The sequence below is a fragment of the Doryrhamphus excisus genome, linkage group LG22 (genome assembly GCF_037039965.1).
Source record: "Doryrhamphus excisus strain RoL-2023G ecotype Guam linkage group LG22, RoL_Dexc_Guam_v1.1, whole genome shotgun sequence".
Classification (NCBI taxonomy): Eukaryota; Metazoa; Chordata; class Actinopteri; order Syngnathiformes; family Syngnathidae; genus Doryrhamphus; species Doryrhamphus excisus.
Genome location: NC_136378.1, coordinates 10212116 through 10231995, shown reverse-complemented (window position 1 = coordinate 10231995; position 19880 = coordinate 10212116). Strand labels below are relative to the sequence as shown.

At 40.5% G+C, this 19880-nt stretch overlaps 4 protein-coding genes across 4 annotated transcripts in view; 3 read left to right on the top strand and 1 right to left on the bottom strand.

The window, feature by feature from the left end:
* Positions 1–11266, bottom strand: part of ppp2r2ba (protein phosphatase 2, regulatory subunit B, beta a) — a 34219-nt gene extending 22953 nt beyond the window's left edge. The window contains exon 1 of the mRNA XM_058063931.2: positions 11003–11266. Coding sequence (XP_057919914.1) covers positions 11003–11081 — 79 coding nt within the window. The 5' untranslated portion in view covers positions 11082–11266. The remainder of the gene's footprint in view (positions 1–11002) is intronic.
* Positions 11267–11713: 447 nt separating this feature from the next.
* Positions 11714–14034, top strand: rpl26 (ribosomal protein L26). The gene is made up of 4 exons (XM_078788064.1): positions 11714–11835; positions 12493–12664; positions 12745–12885; positions 13872–14034. The coding sequence occupies exons 2-4, from the start codon at positions 12497–12499 to the stop codon at positions 13998–14000; spliced, it is 438 nt and encodes a 145-aa protein (XP_078644190.1). The 5' UTR covers positions 11714–11835; positions 12493–12496; the 3' UTR covers positions 14001–14034.
* A 658-nt stretch (positions 14035–14692) lies between these two features.
* atp6v0e1 (ATPase H+ transporting V0 subunit e1) lies at positions 14693–16014 on the top strand. Its single transcript, XM_058063936.2, has 4 exons — positions 14693–14935; positions 15320–15367; positions 15755–15876; positions 15986–16014. Exons 1-3 carry the CDS (start codon positions 14832–14834, stop codon positions 15846–15848), a joined length of 246 nt encoding a protein of 81 aa, XP_057919919.1. The 5' UTR covers positions 14693–14831; the 3' UTR covers positions 15849–15876; positions 15986–16014.
* Positions 16015–16873: 859 nt separating this feature from the next.
* Positions 16874–19867, top strand: LOC131110350 (vesicle transport protein SEC20-like). Its single transcript, XM_058063398.2, has 6 exons — positions 16874–16960; positions 17375–17467; positions 17537–17628; positions 17700–17804; positions 18045–18163; positions 18287–19867. The coding sequence occupies exons 1-6, from the start codon at positions 16880–16882 to the stop codon at positions 18481–18483; spliced, it is 687 nt and encodes a 228-aa protein (XP_057919381.2). The 5' UTR covers positions 16874–16879; the 3' UTR covers positions 18484–19867.
* Positions 19868–19880: the final 13 nt, after the last annotated feature.

The window sequence follows — 19880 nt, the reverse complement described above, 5'->3', positions numbered from 1 at the left end:
AGCCAAGTGTGTAAATCATATTTAAAGGTGCAAGTAAAAAGTGGAAAGTTGGTTAGCTTCTAAACAAGACAAAGTGCACTGTACTGTTCTGCTTAATGGAGTACAGATGGAGATGCATGGCTGAAGCTGGTGTATGTGTGAGACAGTGTGGGGGAGGTATGGGGAAGAGTGAAGAAGAAGAGAGAAAAATAAAAGGGGGGTGGTGTGGTTTTGGGAGAGTGCAATAAATCCAGCCTAGAGGCAGTCCCTAAACCAGCAGGTTTTACACTTGCTGCCATTCCAATTACATCAGGATGTGACTAATGCTTCATTGCTTGGAGTCCTCAGACCAGCAGGATTGGATTTCTGTTCCCCCCTGACACTCCTTTCCCCTCCCCCAAACTACCCCTCCTTAATTCCCTTGATAGTGAATTAATTGAAAAGAATGCATGTACAATGATTAGCTCAGGGTGGAACATTCTAGGACAGAATTCATCAAACGGAGGGATTGGAAGTGTTTTTGGGGGGCTTTAAACACCACAATGTTCAACAACAATAAGATAAAAGATGCAAATTGACAAATAGATTAGCCTGAAGGTGAAAATGCATGCACACACTGTGGATGTGGATTTGTTTTGTGGGAAGTATAGACTCAACCTGCTGAGAGGAAATGGTGCCACTTAAGGGGGAAAAAAATCATTGCATTGTACTTCTTCGGTTGCTAGGAAACTGCAATTCAATTGGCATTGCAATGCAGCACAACAGCTGTCTCCATAATTGGACAATTAAGATCTTAAAATGTCTTTATGTAGCTCATATTCATTTCAATAAAGGCGCAAACCTGTCCCAACATGTTTTATAGCGGTTGGGTTAATGGGCCCAATATGAAGTACATGTTCTCAGAGGAACTGAGTTTCATTAGTCAAATGATCAGCGATGCGTTCAAGGTTCATGACAGAGACAACAGTGGGAACAATTTGTGCATCTAAGAATGGACGAGCTGCATGCGTGCTGTTAAGCATGCTATGTTTATCCAACGCCGCTTCTATCGCTGTGGACAGATGAAAGATGGCCAAGTGGAAAGTAGGTTAAGCAGGTTAGAGAGTGAATACAAAGCCACCTCCCCATACAGTATGCAAGCTAGCATGCAACGCTGCAAATGTTCAGGACCGTGGACAGTTCTCACAGACGCGACAACAATTAACCTCAAAAGAAAACATAGCCTAAAATTAATCAAATACTAATCAACCTTTTTGAAACTGAGAACTGCTTATGGGTACTGATTACTGACGAGTGGTTAGCACACAGGCCTCACAGCAAGGAGACCCAAGTTCAATTCCACCCTCGGCTATCTCTGTGTGGAGTTTGCATGTTCTCCTCGTGCATGCGTGGGTTTTCTCCAGGTACTCCGGTTTCCTCCCACATTCCAAAAACATGCTAGGTTAATTGGCGACTCCAAATTGTCCATAGGTATGAATGTGAGTGTGAATGGTTGTTTGTCAATATGTGCCAGTGTGACAGGGGTTCGACCAACAGTCATACCCTTCTCTCCAGCACCCTGGAATAGACTTTCCCAGGAAGGCTGAGGAGTGTGACCCCTTATAGTTGGAACACACCCTCCGGTCACCCTTCTTAAAGAGGTGTGACCACCACCCAGGTCTGCTAATACAAAGGAGGAGCATTTTAACCACCCCATCCTCAGTCGAGAATGAAAATACTGTATTGATTTAATAATATGATTCATATTGTGGCTGAATAACAAAGAAATATTGCTACAACAATGGCAAATATTTCTTCAGTGCACAAGACAACGAAGATCTTGCATGTATTCAACATGATATATGTTGCTAAAAATGTATGAGAAGCTTGCTGCCACCACCTTCCCCTTTGGTGGTGACACATTGCCAGAAAGGCTTCCCCTGCAGCCATTCAGTCATGTTCCAATCAGTCCCATGTGACCGCAGAGCATGTTCTCTGAGCACCTCGGCCCAGGGTCCTCACACACAAAAAACACACTGCTTTATTACAATAGTCCACACACACACACACACACACACACTGTCAACAACAAAGACAAATACTTGCAAGCATGTCTCACTTAAAGGCTGTAATCTCCAGGAAAATCCCATTTGGCAGAGCAGCTGCCAGCGTGGAACACAGATAGACTCGAGTTGGGTTGCCCACAGGGTGGCAAGCTGTCAAGTCACACTTTTCTTTTTATTACACACCCACATACACATTTGAGATGAAGGTGGATCAGCACCACCGGTGATTAATGATGCCACTTGTTTTAATAGAAACATGTCACAGGCTCACCAAGATGGAATCTCATTGGGAAAGGATTTTATTTTTATTGCTCATTTTATTGATCTGGCATAAAGGATCGGTGTTGCAAAGTAGCCTCAGGGATTCATTGTTAGAAAAACAGCATTGTATAGAAAATGAGCAGAATTGCTGGCGGCAGTGCTCTGTCCATCTGCATGTTTATCATCCTGGCTGGCTGTCAAAAATGCTGTCCATTTATGATGAATAGTACCAAAATATTACAAGAAAAATAAGTAGACAAAATATCACAATTTTCACATTGTTTGATGTGTATTTTTTAGCTGGAAATGACAAAATAGTGACATAATGTGCAGGGGAGGAGTCAAAGGGGCTGTGACTATAATTCACTTGACATTATTCTGAGTTGTTGCAGATGCTATCTTATTTGATTTAATTAATCCATGTTGGTAATGATAATGATTTCATGCAGAATGCAAGGTGCCAGCAACTCGTACAGTGGTTTCCACAGACCAAAACACTTAAACAGTTATCAAGAGGCTTTCAATTCAGAGGGGCAGTGAAAATTTCCAATCCTGATACCCACTGAACAAAATTTTAAAAAATCTATTTAACTGCAAATCTGGTCATGGTGTAAATATTTTTCTTGTACTGTATATTATATAGCATTTAAGATTTATACCCATTTTGTTTCCAATTGACTGGAAAGCACACACAGGCAAAGACAGTGGCATGGGAAACAGTATATTATCCCACAGCACCACCGCCTGGCCAAAATAAGCAGTACATAGTTAAACCAATTGCAGCACCCTATTACAACAAATTGATGCAATTGATGCATTAGTCCTGTTAAATCAAGCTTGACGTTAATCTATCTACAAGAATAACATTGTGAGACCATAAATGAAGAGTTTGTAGCATCATTGGAATGATTAAGTACATTTATGCAGATGTTTTCTTTTCATCCTGCTGGTGTACAGCGCTCATAGTCATAGTGGAAAGGATAAGCAGCAGTAAATGAATGAATGAGGCCATCACTTATTTCATAAAAAGCTGTTTAACACTTTTGCATGAGTCCTTGGTTGACACCGCAAATGCAATTTGACTCGATGTGATGTGTCAGCATCCATTTCAGATCCATATTCCATCCACGCTAGGCCTCACTAGGCAGAACTAATGCCCAGCACCACACTGGGTGCAAACTGCCAGCTGAGGACTGGCACGGGGGCTCATCAGTGAACAGGGAGACATGGGAAAAGCACTGTGCTTTAAGTATTTAGGTGGAAATGTCATATCTTGCACATGTCCCCCAGCAAGCCAACAAAAATAGTACATCTGGCAAAGTAGTGTTAAAGGGGGGGGGCATGAATGTCATTTTCTGGTGTTCATCCAACACTTCACTGCTTCACAATATGCTTCTGCATTCTGTTGCGTACAGGTTTGATTGTGAAAACTTTAAAATAGACTGACAGAATACATGTCAACATACTATGTGCACTTCCCAGAAGCTTTAAATGAATGTTTTAGGTGAGTGTAAACAGTAAACAACCCCATTGCCAGCACAGCTTGGCCCAGCTGCACACTGTCAATACTAATGACATCAGGACACAGAGTATCACTATGGTAACCTGGTGGCCCTGACCCCATCCCAGACCCCTCTGTACGAGCGGAAGGCTGAAGAATAGCTTGTCAGTGGACAGAGCGAGAGAGGGAAAGAGAGGAAGAGGGAGAGGTGGAGAGAATGATGACGATGAAGAGTAAAACAATGAGCAAAAGAAAGAGCAGGTGAGGCTACGAGGCCTTGATGGGTCAATGAATCAGAGCCAAGTGCTTGATATGGAAAGAGGCAGCTCAGTGTGCCGCAGCCAAGCCAAAGGTTCAACTCTTTTCCCCTCAAGTCTCCTGGCCCACCCCGGCATCCATCCCCACCTCCTTTCAACCAACAGACTACCTCGCCTTGACTCAGCAGCACTTTCAAGGAGACCAGATGGGCACAGTGACATATTCCTCCCATGCAGTCTGCAGTCCCTAAATCACCTCAGTGCTATACTACTCTCCTGGGAAGCATGTATTTCCAAGTACACTTTTGTCAAAATGTGTCCTGAAGGGACTGCCTATAAAACTCAGTTGATCACTGTAAACAAAGAAAGAAAAAGGTCAATAATTTCAAAATATATATAGAAGAACAACAGAAGACACTTGTAAAGAGCTCTGCAGTTTTTATATATGTCACTTGCATGTATTGCTTTGTATAATGTGCTTTTTTTGACCACTCTGGAATTTAAGCAAAGTCTTTTTCTATGGCAAACACATTTTATGCTGAGCAGGTCACAGAACCATTTGGTCAGATCAATGTTGAATAATCCCTCCCAAGCAAGGGCAGGGAGAACCAAGGTCATTTCATTGAACTGGTAACACTTAGTATCAGCACAATTGCATGTGGAAATCAAATAGCGTTCTTTGGATAAAGGGTAATGCACATATTATCAAGTAGTCTACTTATGTGTGGATGGAGTTCTGGTTCATAATAGAATTGAAAAGTGATATTATTATCTGCTACAATTTGCAGTGATAAAGTAGGACTCTACCGTGCTGCGGCTTGATGGCTTCCAAGGGAGTACATCTTATACTTACAAGTAGCAAATTAAGAACATTTCGCTGGCTTGTACGTATTAATAGCAGATCACAAGGTTATAGAATTGCCTGCCAATAAATAAGGTGGCGTCATGTGTCATCCATCTATACACGGTGTGTGTATGTGTGTCTGTGTTTGCCAGGAAGAGCAAGCGAAAAAAGGCTCACGGTAGAGACAAGAATAATATAATAAATTGTACTTACAAAGATAATAACGCTCATGTTGCCGAAAAGACCCTAGTGAGACTGGATGGATGGATGGATGGATGGATGGATGGATGGATGTTGCTGAAAAGGCAAAAGGCAAACTAACACTGGTACTTTGCTTTTTCTGTATATTTCAATTAATATCCATTTGACAGTTAAAACTGAGTAGCAGTATCTCATTGTATCTTGTAGTATCTAGTAGTATCTACTGATGTGTCTGGTCAGTATGTGTTCAGAGCAACAAATGTCATCAGCGAGGTATGCAAGGTGATGTAATATCTCTTGTTTTCCCTCCCCCGCACACAACACACACAAACTACACTCTGTCCGTGGTGCTGACAGACAATAAAAATAAACAGCATTCTTTCTATGTATAGCCGTACCTGCTCCCGGCCATGTTTTGATCCCAGATCCATATCGACCCTGTTATACTGAGGTTATTCAGTGCAAACAGTGCAATGATGACTTTGTAACAATGGAAGGCTATTTTCAGAGGGAGATTGAAAAAAAATCCCTGTAAAAGTCCAAGATGGAATGTTGCTATTAGCCTTGAAATGGACACAGTTATTCTGTTTGCCCACAGCCAGTGTTAACTCACTTCAAATTACACCCTGTCTTTACTTCCAGTGGGTTGTTTAAGAGGTTTTGTTGAAAGAAGTAGGGTTGTATGTGTATAGAGGCTTGAGTCAAGACGCTAATGTCATTCATTCTTCTATCTGAAGGCTCTAGACTGTGACACTGAGCCCACCTTCCACTTGCTCCCAAGGGAACTCTAATGTCAGCTTGACCAGAGAAGGTCTGAGTCATCAGAAGTAACCATCTGGGACCACAATCTCAGTGGTTCTTTTTGGGATTGTCTGATTTTCTTATTTATTTATATTTACTCAAGGAGGCCGACTGAAGGAGCATAGATTGTATGCATTTTGTTTTTTCATTATGTTGTTTTATTTATTTTCTGAACTACATAATACACAAGTTTATATTTACTGTTTAAACTCAATTTAAAAATTAAGCAAATACAAAAATATGACCAGTCCAGTACCCCACCTAGTTCTCGTTCACCCATGACACTGACCAATACAAAAACATAATGTCCACCAAAGCCTCATGTTTTATTAATCTATGATGTTTACATATTTACAACAGGAGATTGTGTATTATTCTCTGAAGTTGACCTGTTTTTACGGAACAGAGGCCAAAAATGCTGATCGGGACATCCCTACTCGTTACTATTTCACTATTTGGTCATTCACACCAGCCCCAAAGTCGGTACAACCATGTATAGACGTTATAGTACACAGCATAGTCAACAAACAACCCCTCAGCTTTTGGTGTGAAAAATGTTGCTTATTTCATAACATCTCTTGAGACTTGGCGGTGTCTTATTTTTATTATTTTTCTTAATGAATTCATGTTGACTTATTTGTTCATAATGACCAGCAATATGGTCGTAATAAAAAGAAAAAAAGAATCTAATCTGAAGCAAAAAATCTGTTAGCAGCACACTCTCCCATCCACCCGCAAGAATCGTTTCCAAAACTACTGAGACAGATGGGCAGGGAGAGGGAGTGCACATCCTACAGTTCTATATATAATCCACTCCTAATAGTGGTTGTGTGTCTGTGCTTCAGCCTGTCAGGCCCAGCAGTCCGGCTCGATAAGGAGCCTCTCTGTCGGCCTATAAAACTGCAGAGAGGAGCTCAGTCGATGTTGTAACGCAGAGAACCTCTTCACCGAGAACAAGATGGTTGAAAAACAATTCCATTGTTTACATGTTGTATAACACAGGTAAAAAGAGAGCAAAACTTGCGTCAGTGTTTAATGTAACAGTACACACCCTCCAGTGGATGAGGTGTCTCTGTGATACCGTGACAGTTAATATCATTCCTTGTTTTCATGTCGGCTCGCTGTGAGAGACAGAGCAGGGAGTGTTTGTGGAAACATGAGACTGCAGATGAGTGCTGTGAGAAAGGGAAGCTGGTATGTTGCTGTTGTGTTGTAAAGGGAACATCAGGAACACTTCAACTGCCTCCTGAGATTCACCTGATAGGATTTGGATACGAGATTGAGTCCATTAAAATCACAACATGTGTATTTACATTACTGCACAGCAAGCGTGATGACGCACAACCGTTCACTCAATCTTTCTTTCCTTCAATATTAAATTAATAATGCATTTGCCTGCATCATCATTATTATGTGGCATGATGAAAAAACTTTCTGTGTCATTAATTTGAGTTTACCACACACACAGATACAGTTATATCACCTTTATGGATAATCGGCGAAGCTATGATGCTGCTTTTTCTTCCACTCTGCACACTCTGCACAATCCTAGTGCAATATATATCATTGTAAGCTCTCTGAATAGAACACAATGTTTCTAACTGTATTGCAAACAATAGGTGCCAAAAAGAACCACTAAGTAGCATCAAGTTAAGCCAGCAAAGATGCTTCAAAGCGTTTGTGTGTATTGCACTCTTTTTCATTATCTTCCATATTTTTCCATGAACTTGATTTTCATCTTCAAGGCCAACATTTGAGAACTGTACTGTAGCTGTTTGGATAACACACATTTATATAAATGCTTGAAACTTCACATTATACATCACCCGAAACTCTAATCTCTACTCACTTGTGTGATGTTTTTTCTTCCTAAATATCCTGTCAAGGATATCCAAATTCAGTGGACTGTTAGGTATTGATTGTTGAATAATTGCATTCTTGAAGGTGTTCAATTACAGTGCACATAGACAAACTTGGCGAGGAGATGTCGATGCCGTTCTGGAAACTGTAATGAGCTATAAGTTTAGATAAAGTCCTCCCTGACAATATCTATAAGTGTCTTCTCTGAAGCTTGCTCGAACTGCAACTGAGATGCTATTTGCATGATAATGTCGATGCCTTCCTGTATGCATGTGTTCGAAACCTCATAGCTATAGGTGGGCTGGATTCTGAACTGTCGAGTAGGTGTCTGTCAAGATAACAAGCATGATGCATGATAACAGCACACGCAGACCCGCAAAATGCAGACAAATCCCCCCTAAAACTCCCCAGGCCCACCATAGGAGGGGCACCACAAGACATGACAAATGCCGTCTGAAGTCATTCAGGACGTACTATGTTGATTGATGGCTGATGTGAGACATGACAAAGTGTCACACTGTGGATGCATATTTTTCCCTGACTCATACACAACAGCAAATACCCATCGCAAACCTGAAAGACTTAATCCGTCACACCACACTCGACATGCTGATGTGAAGTTGGGAAAAGAGCATGAGGAAACAAAAGTCAAAATATATATACACAAAAGCCACAATGCAAAAAAAACACATGTGAATCCATGTGTTGCAATCTCATCACAGTGATCCCAATAAACAGAGCACACACTGTGGTCCACCACTAGGATTATGTAATGTATTTTCCACTAACGCGGTAACTGCACACTCATCTTCCCGGGGGCGAACTCTGCTCAGCTGGAGTGGACATGAATGCTGAGAAATGGCGGGGCGAGGGGGAGGGGGATAACGCTGCAAGTTTTCCTCAAGGTTGATAAAAAGGATGGAAGCTCACACTGTGAACCCCAATCACACGTGTAAACAATGTGTGCCCTGATTTGTGTAAACATTGCCGCTATACCCCAAAATACTGTGTGTACAGTACGTTGCGTGCGTGCAGGGGAGCTGGCATTTCCAAGGTCATCTGCTGTGTCATCATACCCCTCGGGGCTCCACTACATGAGGGTCAACATCTCATGCTGCCGTTCTCTCGCTACAAATGCTTCTTCTTTCTCCATATGGACCACAGCAGAGGATCATGTATCTTTAGACTGTGGCTATATGAGCAGTGTCTTCTGATCTATTGCTTCCTCTAATATTGCTCTTTTGAGAGCTGGAGAATGGGCTGACATCCCATACTAACATTTAGGAGCTTGGGGTTTTTATAGTAATTATGTGTTGGATGTTAATGAAATGGAAGGATCTGGAATAAGTGTGCTTGACATGTTTTTTCTTACATTGATTGACCAATTCTTGGTGCACCACACATTTCACGCAAAGCCAGGTCCATCAATTCTCTCTGTTGCCAATCATGTTCACGTTCACAAGGAGCTGGAGCCTATCCCAGACTTTAATCTAAGGTTGCCTGACATGACGCTATATATCAATTTACAATGAATAACCTGAATTTACATCTCAGAGACTACTCTTTACTCTTGAGTAAACATCCAGTGTGTCCCGATTGTGGCCTGCCACAATTAAATTTGGACCACCACAGAAGGATTTATTACTCCCTCCATACAATAGATGACACCACAGCTGACTTGGTCGTGCATTAAAATATATTAGACATACAATGACGTGTACATTATCTTTACAATCACCACACAGTAAGATGAGTGCAGGACACATCAAGAATGTTTTTTTAATTGCCTGTGCGTGTTATGAGGCACATGCACGCGCTTCTACCGCCGCACAGATGAAACAATTTTTCACAAGTCAATCATTTTTATGCTGTGTTGTTAAATAAGGTTTAAAAGCATGAAATAAAATGGTACATTTCTTATTACACAAACCCGTCCTTATACAGCTAAAAATAACCAATTACCTAAAGATGTCATCCAATAGGAGAAATATGATTTCAGGGAAGAACTAAATTTGAAACACTTATATGCTAGGACTATGTTAAAAAGCCATAGCATTTCAGTATGTGGAATCAAACTATGGATTGAGTAAGACTCTCAATGCACAACAATGAGCCTATTCAAGAAACAATACAAGCAGTTGATGTTTGCTAAATACAAGAATGAAGAGTCTTGAACCAGTCATGATGTTCTATATATATCACTATATTGACACTTACTATGGTACCCATTATGTAATTGTATGGTCATATCACCTCGTACTTCGGTATGTGACAAAAATAAAATAAAATAAACACGAAAAAAAACTTAAACTATATTAGGAAAGCAGGAAGTGAACAAATGTAACAGTTACTGATTGTAAAAGCACCAGATGGAGGGGTAGGATTTAATAAGCTATGCTTCTTCCTACCCCTTTTGGACATGTGGAACTGTGAACTTATGTGATGCACTCAATTGTAATCTGATGCATGTTCAAATGAATAATAAAAAATAAAATAAAACCATTACCATTACCATATACAAAATGGCAGATTCTGAAAATGTTACGACACCACTGATAGATTGCACTCCTGTTGGAAACAGACATAGGTACATACAGTACGATGCACTGTATCACAATGTCTTCCTTCTTGTGCCACAGGCCCGAGGGCAGAGCGTTTTGGAAGGAAAGCAACCATGCAAAGCTAAATAATGCAGCGGCCCAGTCTCCACATTATGACCTAGTAAATGGCTGCTTATAGAAAACACCCTCAAACCCTCCTGGGCTGTTCTGTCTGACAGCACAATCACCAGGATGAATGGACTCCCTTTTATGAACTTCTGTATTGCAATTGTGGCTTGGGTCAGTTCACTTAATCTCATACTTCAACTTTGCCCCGACACTTTGCTGACACTTCTGTATTGTAACCTCTGAGCAAGGAAGAATGAAGTCTAAGTTGTCTCAGCAGAATCAACTTGAATATGCCTCACCAATGATGAATGCAGGAAGAATGAAAGCAACTCTCAAACATGACAGCATAGAAAAACCCAACACCATACAGATTATACATCACTCTAATGTTGGAGTATATACTGTAGTATTTACATTAAAGGATGTCTCCCACAACTTCTTCATGTGTGTCAAATCTGCAGTGCAACTTCTGCATGCATGTATAGAATCACACATTCACATCACAAATACTTATTTTCCATTGAAATGGAGCTTATAAGCAACTCGCATTACATTGTACAGACTCCATATGTGTCCCACCCTACCTTCGGTGTGGCAAGTGGAGGACAGGATAGTGCTCGGCGGTCGGAAGATGTACGGTAGGTAACGGGAAAAACATTTCATCTTCTCCGATGCTTGCCGACGTTTGTGGGGTGTTTGCTTGCAGGCTCCACATCCGCACTGCCTCGGCGACAGCCAGCCAGAGAAGAACCAGTGGGGTGCGGAGAAACAGTGTGTCCACGGCGCGGGGGGCTATGACAGCATCATCCCCCTTTCTCATCCACACCGCGGAGGCAAAGAGCTGTGGGAGGCTTGGCTGGAACTGCAGCCGGCAGTTGTCTGCAATGTGTTTGACTTGTGTACCCTCACGCAGGAGGACGATTTATGTATGGGTGACTGTGTTGAAGTACGGCAAAAAATACAAGTCACCGTGGTCATTTGCATGGACGTGCTGCTCTAAATATTCAAGTGTAACTTTTTTGTCATTTTTAAAAAACTAATTGTTACTACACTAGTGTGCCCAGAAAGAGCTAGCACCAAACTTGATGAATCATAGGCAACTTATTTCTAGTGTCTGGACTAACTAGTTCTGGCTCCATCTTGTGGCGGTGTTCCGTGTCTTTAAACATAAGTCAAAGCAATGCAACAGAGAAAAAATACATTTAAAATGTACATACAAATACACTATGTTATTTTATAATTAAATTCGTTATTTTTTTAAATTAACCAACAGCATACAAAAAGTGAAGCTCAGCTCTACTAGCGGAACTATTCAGTTGTTTTCTTGAAATTCTCGCGAGACTTGAGTGTGAACTAATGCCAGCGGAAGTACTTGGCCACCCTCTTTTCCGCCGGCCATAGAGGAGTACACGGCAGGGTAAGATTCGATGCTAGTAATTTCACTTACGAATCTTGAGCCATCCACGTTAATACACCTCAATTTGATGAAATAAAGCACAGAGCACCAGATTAAAACATACTAGCCTCCCATAAAGACCCTTTTTGCGAGAGAGTTTACGAAAGATGGCTGAATTACGATGCCTATTGCTAACGTCTCTACTACCGTTTACTATCCGCATGTCGGCAGTCATTTTATTTAACAAAATGGAACAATTAACCTTCTGCGTTCGCCGGATGTCCAAATAGCCATGTAGTGTTTTTGCATGTTTGATCAACGTTGCGTATGGCTTAAATCTCCTCAGCCGTTGGTCTGGTTTGTCTATTATGCTAACGATGTTAATAGCTAGCTAAAGCAAGTGCCCCTGCAAGTGAGGAATAAGCACCTCGATGTTGCCCTACGAAGACGTTCATTGAAAAGCAACTTGACAGCTAATGTTCTATGGTCAATACTTATAGTGTAGAAGATTGATGTGCTAGCTGCAGATAAGCAGGCATCTCTTCCGACCTGTCCATGATCACAATAATACATGGACAGATTTGAGAATATGGTATCCTGAAACGTATCTTTCATCTACAGCACCATGAAGCTGAACCCATTTGTAACATGTTCCTGAAACGTATCTTTCATCTACAGCACCATGAAGCTGAACCCATTTGTAACATGTTCCCGCCGCAAGAACCGCAAGCGGCACTTCAATGCCCCCTCACACATCAGGAGGAAGATCATGTCCTCCCCCTTGTCCAAGGAGCTCCGTCAGAAGTACAACGTGAGGTCCATGCCCATCCGCAAAGATGACGAAGTCCAGGTATTTTCTTGAATATCAGCTAGAGATGTTGAATGTGGATATTTTAAATTGATTAGCATTCTATTGATGCCCCCAAATAGGTTGTTCGTGGACACCACAAAGGCCAGCAGATCGGCAAAGTGGTGCAGGTCTACAGGAAAAAATACGTCATCTACATTGAGCGTGTCCAGAGAGAAAAGGCCAATGGAACCACAGTCCACGTTGGTATTCATCCAAGCAAGGTGAGAAGTTATTTTAAATGCTTGTTGAAGTAAATGTAAGATGGCGTAAGTTAGTCATACAATGTAAGACGATGTCTCATCAATGTGGTTGGAGATGTTAATCCTCCTGGAACGATGGCAAGCCAAATTAATTTGCTTCACTTGGTTTTTCACAGTAATGGAGAGATGGGCGCAATGTTGTTTTTCAGCCCTGCAGGCGTGGTGGACATTAAGCGTACCTAAGTCATGTTCTGATTGTTTTGTTTTTTTTTTTATTCGTTGACATCGTATGTACTGTACATATTACATATTCTCTGATCGGTTTATCGCTGCCAGTGTATGTATTAGCTCCGCTTACCAAAGTAGGACAACATTTTAACAGATTTTGGAACTTGGTGCACACACAACACGCACCGGATTACAAGGCGCATTGTTGATTTTTGAGAAAATTAAAGGCTTAAGTGCACATGACTTCCGGGTGTGAACATAGGAACATATTTGTAAATATATACATATCATACGTCTAAATATGAATATTTATTCATGTTGTACGACAAATCTGAGCAAAAGCCACTAGATCAATCGCCTTCAACTTGAAAGCCACCTCACATGCACCTCTCTGCTCATTCTCCATGATTAAGGTGGATGAGTCAAACATTCCCTGACCAAAGACTGATGAAAATATGTTCAATATGTAAATTATGTATTGTCAGACTAATTGCATAGCTACTGTCAGATGGCTGGAATTGATGGAATGCTCACTGTGCCCAGAAGGACGCAGTTGAAATGCTGTATCGTTATGATTTTATTATAACAATTATTTTTTTATGGTGATCCTCTTTGACATTACTATGCATGCTTGAGTCTTACCAGAGTGAACTCACTGTTGATGCAGCAGTGATCAGCATTCCTGTGCAAGCAGTTTGGTGCCTTGCCCAAGAGTGCCTCAGCTCGTTAAATGTCAAAAAAAAAGGTAATCAGTTGGACTATCTCATGTGTTCTTGTAGGTGGTCATCACCAGGTTAAAGCTGGACAAGGACCGCAAGAAGATCCTGGAGCGCAAGGCCAAATCTCGCGCTGATGGAAAGGAGAAGGGCAAATACAAGGAGGAGACCATTGAGAAGATGCAGGAGTAAACATCTTTTGCTATCAATAAATTGTATAAAAGAATTTGGCAAGCGTGTTTTTTTTTCATAGGATTCGAAGCGGGTAAAGTTTTGCAAGGAAGTCGGCACATATTCACAAACCATATTTGTATGTTTGTACTACGGAGGCTGATGTTGGTTTAAAAACCTCCAAAAAATGACCTGCTGAGTTGCATTTAAACCAGCAACTCTTCAAGATTCTGGTTATAGTTTTACATCCAAAATAAAAAGGTTTTTGTAGTAATTTGCACTTAATTTATGCTGATCATACCCACCTCACTCATTGGACACTGATGTATACAATGCATGCAAAGAAAGACGTCTGGGGGGGGGTGAGAAAAGGAAACCGCAGAGAACTGCTATTCTGTCGGCAATATCCATCGTTTGCAACTCCATTGCTAGAAAAATGGGTAAGGACCGAAAATCATAAGCTTAAATAATTGCCAGAAGGAAAGTTACACAAGTAAAGTGAATGCCTCGACTTAACGTTCTTTAACTTTAAATTTGTTCCCTCATAAAATTATAGCTATGAAACTTCTCGTGGTGTCACAAAATGGAGGAATGCTCTACATTTGGATGCACCACATGTTTAAATGTAACACTGGAAAGTTTTCACATGAAGACGTTATGCTTGGAAAAAGTATCATGGCTCAGCATGCTGCAATGAGCATGCGCACACGATCGTTTACTTCCTTTTCCGGCTGCCTTGTGACCTGGTCACGTGACACGTGCTACCGCTTTCGAAGTCTTCTGTCTAAGTTGTGACAAGTTTATATCTGCGACATATTGTGATATATTTTTGTTTTTAAACTCACAGCTGGCATGGCCGAACTAAGTTTTGTGATTTCCATGTCTGTCATGACCTTATTTTGGGGCATTGTTGGAGGAGTGGTGCCCTGGTTTATTCCCAAAGGACCAAATAGAGGGTGAGTATGTTAGCTTGGTTAGCTGACTTCTCTTTTCAAGATAATTATTACATGTGTGTGTATATCATGTGTCATATGATGTGTAAAATAGTTGGAAGCTGTTTTGTATCGAATCAGCATTACCAGAGTCATGTGTAAACTGGTAACTTAGCAACTTTTAGCTGCTTCTAGCAAAAGTTAGTTTTAGCTAGCCGAAACTAATAGGTCAACTTCATCCTTCCTATTTATTCTACTTGTTTGAAGAGTCGCCATTTTTAAACGTCACACTTCTTTCAAGAATACTTGTGTGGGGAAAAACGACGTAACATCCTATTTATGTCCATTAAAAAACACTGTTGTCTGAATGTGCCACATAACTTCCTATAATTTCTTCTGTTTAAACAGAGTTATTATCACAATGCTGGTGATGACTGCTGTTTGCTGCTACTTGTTGTAAGTATTATTGTTGGGTTTACTCCATTTTGCATGTGCTGCACTGTTTAGTGGCAAACTCAATTGAGTTTCGAACGCTGCGCTAACGCTATATTTATAAACATGTATATACAATATAACGTGTGTTGAATCAGAATGTTTGGGTCATAAAGAGACCTCAGATTAACGACCACGTAATTTCATACAAGTTTGTTTTAATCCAAAATGTGTGCCAAACTAAATAATTTACAAGTACTCCTTGCTGCAAGTTTCCAGCCAGTGTCTTGTTACATGTCGTATGGACACAAGGGGGCAGCAAAGAGGCTTAGAGGTTTTTCCCCACCCTTATTATTGAGCGTCACGTGATCTACAGATATGCTCATTCATACATCTCCCCTGTCCCATCAGCTGGTTGATTGCTATTCTGGCTCAGCTGAACCCACTGTTTGGACCATCTCTGTCCACTGATGCTATCTGGTATCTGAACTTTCACTGGCCTTAGTGATCCAATGCCTGCAGCTCTTCCGCAGGTAAGATTTATTTGTGTTCAAAGCTCAGCCAACATTTTGTGTGTTGTATTTGTGACGAACGCCTCCATCCTCCATTGACGTCTGCCCATTGTCATTTCTCTCAATACAGATGCTGCTACATAACCGTGGAGCGTTTTAATCGCCTTAATGTCACATTCTTGTGTGCTTACAGAGTGTTTTTCACACTGGTGCCTTGAACAGAATACCTACAGAATACCAGAATACTTCCTTAATTCCTTCTTGCTGAGTGTGCTACAATTTAAAAATGAAACAAACAAACAAAAAAAACTAAATTTAGTGTTTAGTTTATGTACAGTGTTGTTAAGTGTTGTTTATATTAATTATCATGCCATTAAATATACCTATGTTGTGCCTCATGCTGCTTGTTTGTGTTTTATGTATGTAAGTATGTTACTTAAATCAAAAATCAATTTCTGCAGGCACCCATTATATTATATTTACATGCACAGTTAATCAGACTTTTTGTTGTTACGTTTATAATTTATATTGGCACCCGATTTTATTGTTATTTTCAAATTGCTGAATTCTTAAACTTTGTACTTTTACATTTTATTTACCATTCATGAATTCAGGCTCAAGAAAAAAAATATTGACACGATGGAAGGAGGAATTATAATGTCCTTCTGTCTTGCCGTACTCTGTATGTATGTCTACCAAGGACATTGGAATCGGTTAGGATGAGCCTCAAATGAATATAGCAGAGTCCGCCATGATGGTGAGCAAGATAATTGGGCGGAGCTAAGTAAGTAGGGCACAGCTAAGTAAAATATAAAGTTATACGCCGTGCGTACACTTTGATAAAATGGATAAATGTGTTTTTACCGAACAAAATTAATTTATAAATAGCTGAGCAGTGTTCCAAGGGCATGTTTCTGGTTATCTGCTCACTATCATGGCGCAGAACTCGCTTGGGGCATACTACGGAAGTAAAGTTTGAGTTGATCTACTAAATTAAATTGTCCTTGTTGTATACGTTGGCAACATGGCGTCCACTGACGTTCACGTCCGAATATGTGAACAAGAAATATTAAAATATGACTTAGAAGTCAAAGCTCTCATCCAGGTGCGAATGTTGATTTGGTAAGACTACTTGGGACTGCGGCAGCATTCGGTGGTATTCAAGGAAACATTTTTAAAGCTACTCTTTCAGAAGTTGACATGAGAACTACCATTTGTCCTATATGTATTAAAGTATTAAATATGCCGACAGAGTGGATTTAGGTTTTTCCACGTTTGCTAGAATTATCCTAATGCTCTTTAAAGAACTTGTACTGTTTTCTGAAGAATATACTCTATTGAGTATACAATTGTGGTTTTAAAGGTTTAATTAGGAGTATTTTATTTTCGTGTGTTTACTTTTTCTTTATAAATATATAGATACATCTTCGTATATTTATGATGAAATACCTGTTCAAACAGCATTAATTCTGGACACAAGTACATCATATTACTGTGTATAATGTCCATGTCCTACCAGGATATAACTGAGTGCAGAGGTCCTCAGTGCAATCTGACTGAACTGAACACCAATGTGAAAACAAGTTTGCACAATCTACGACTGCGTATACAAGTAAGAAATACGATCTGTGACGGCTGTGTTAAACATGTACAGATTGGATGATATAAAATAATGTTTCAGGATTTGGAGCAGATGGCGATGGAGCAAGACAAAGAGACAGACAAGCTGGCCTTGATCAGTCAGGTAGAAGGACACAGGAAACAGATGCTGAGGTAAGTTTGTATGTCTTTAGTGCAAACGTGCAAATAACTATGTTCTGAAGCGGTTTGTGTGTTTGTGGCAGCAACCAGACTGCTTGGAGGAAGTCCAACCTGGCCAGCAAATTGTCAATCGACAATACGGAGAAGCAGGCGCTCCTTAAAGGAGGTGATAGTGGCGCGAGACAGAGGTGAGAGGACAGCCTTCCCCGCTGCTTAAACTCTCTTTCAGGAGATCAGAGTCGGGTTTCGCCTCTCCCCGAATAACAAAACCTTAGCAGATTTACAGTGCTTTCAATGCTGAATCACGTCTGTGCAGGGATTCCCTGTTTTGAAATGTTGTTCATTCAGACTTACATATGTCAAATTACTATACTCGCTCTTAACTTGTGAGTGAAGCGTATTTTGATTTTTTTAATGTATTTATGCAGGAAGACAACCAAAGAGGGCCTGGCTGAGACATCCAGTACCATTACACAGAACTTGATGAACATCAGTCGAATGATGGCTCAGCAGGTTAACCAGAGCGAGGAGGCGATGACAACACTAGGTTTGAACAATGCATTCTCCTTAATTTAATTTAATTGTGGTATATGTTCTTTACTAAATATAAAGGTATTTGAATATTGTTATGGTTCATAGTGTTTAAGGTAATGTCCTCATTTGGTTGTAGCTACCTCATCCCGAACCATCCATGAGACCAATGATGAATTTAAGACCATGACAGGGACCATCCAGCTGGGGAGGAAACTTATCACCAAGTACAACCGCAGGGAGCTCACTGATAAACTGCTCATCTTTCTTGCACTGGCGCTCTTCTTCGCCACGGTACTTTACATCCTGAAGAAGAGGATCTTTCCCTTTTTTTGAGAACGCTAAAATGATTTCAAACCTCCACTATGATCTATTTTTCTGCTTTCTGTTTTAAATGCAAAAAAAAAACATTCATAAAACAAAACCACATATTTGGCATAGATTATGTAAACATTCGTGACAGGCCTCTCATTGCATTCCTGCTGTGGGATTTTCCTGCAAATAATAACTTGATATGTGTGACACTGACAGAAAGATAAAGTCCATTATCTCTAATTCCAAAGGGAATCGTTCTTGTATATCACACTCAAATTAGAGAACCTCATCAAATATGTGCAGATTGATACAATGAAATGGCCAATACAAGTCCAATATAATCTTTAATCTAAAATAAATACAAATATAATAGATGATATCAAGTCAAAATGTAATAATGAAAATTAGTTATTTTAAATTTTTTTTTGATTTACTGTTGCGTCTGACATCGATGCCTTCAACTAGATAATACCAGAACAGCTAACAAATGAAATTAGCATCAGAAACTTTTGTTTTTGTATATTTCTATTTCTTCAATTAAATTTTAATTTGATCATGGGTTACACTGTTTAATGAGGCTAGTCCTTCGTTTCTTGCTTCAGTCTTATAAGACTTTGACTCCCACGGGTCCATTGTATATTGATATGTATTTTAAAGTCATCCAAATATCTTTGTACCTTTGTAGCATTCAGAAAGGTACACAATACACCTGTTCATCACTTTGCTTGCGAGCTATGTGCTTAGCTGTGCCGCCACAAGCACATAGATGGCCGAGACAGAACAGCACGCATCCCTGTCTTTCTTCAGATAAGACCCGGAAAAGCAAACTATCCTGCCCGTTTTTTCCCCTCGCCAATGTGGGTAGAGGTTGATGGGAGGGGGATATTTTTGGTCTGTGTGGATTTGTTATCTGACGTTGCCTTTTCAGCACCTCATAGGAGAGCGTGTCCAGAGGAGCTGCATGACCTCGCTATACTATAGTCGCCTCACATTGTCGTCATTTTAATAAATGCCCAATTGATGATTGAAATGTAGAATTCATAAATGAGGGAGAGGCGGTGTTCATTGTTGACTTACAGTATCGCACAAATGTGGGTACACGTCTTGCATTTCAGTGACTTTTATTACATCTTCTCAAGGCACAATACAGAAATGAAACCTTGACAGCGTTTATAGTTAACCGTCAGCCATTATTGTCTAAATAGCTGGCAACACAAGTACTGCTTACAATCAGCATGCCCAAATTGTGTCCAAAGTATCAATAATGTTATCTAGAACTTCCTTAATCCTTTTGGCCGTGAATGTTTGACACCTTGCTCTCTGCCACCTTCCTTCTGCGTATAAAGATGCCCCACAGTTGCTCAAGTCGGGTTCGGGTATGAGTCCTCCATCATCTTCACTTTTCTCAGCACGGCACT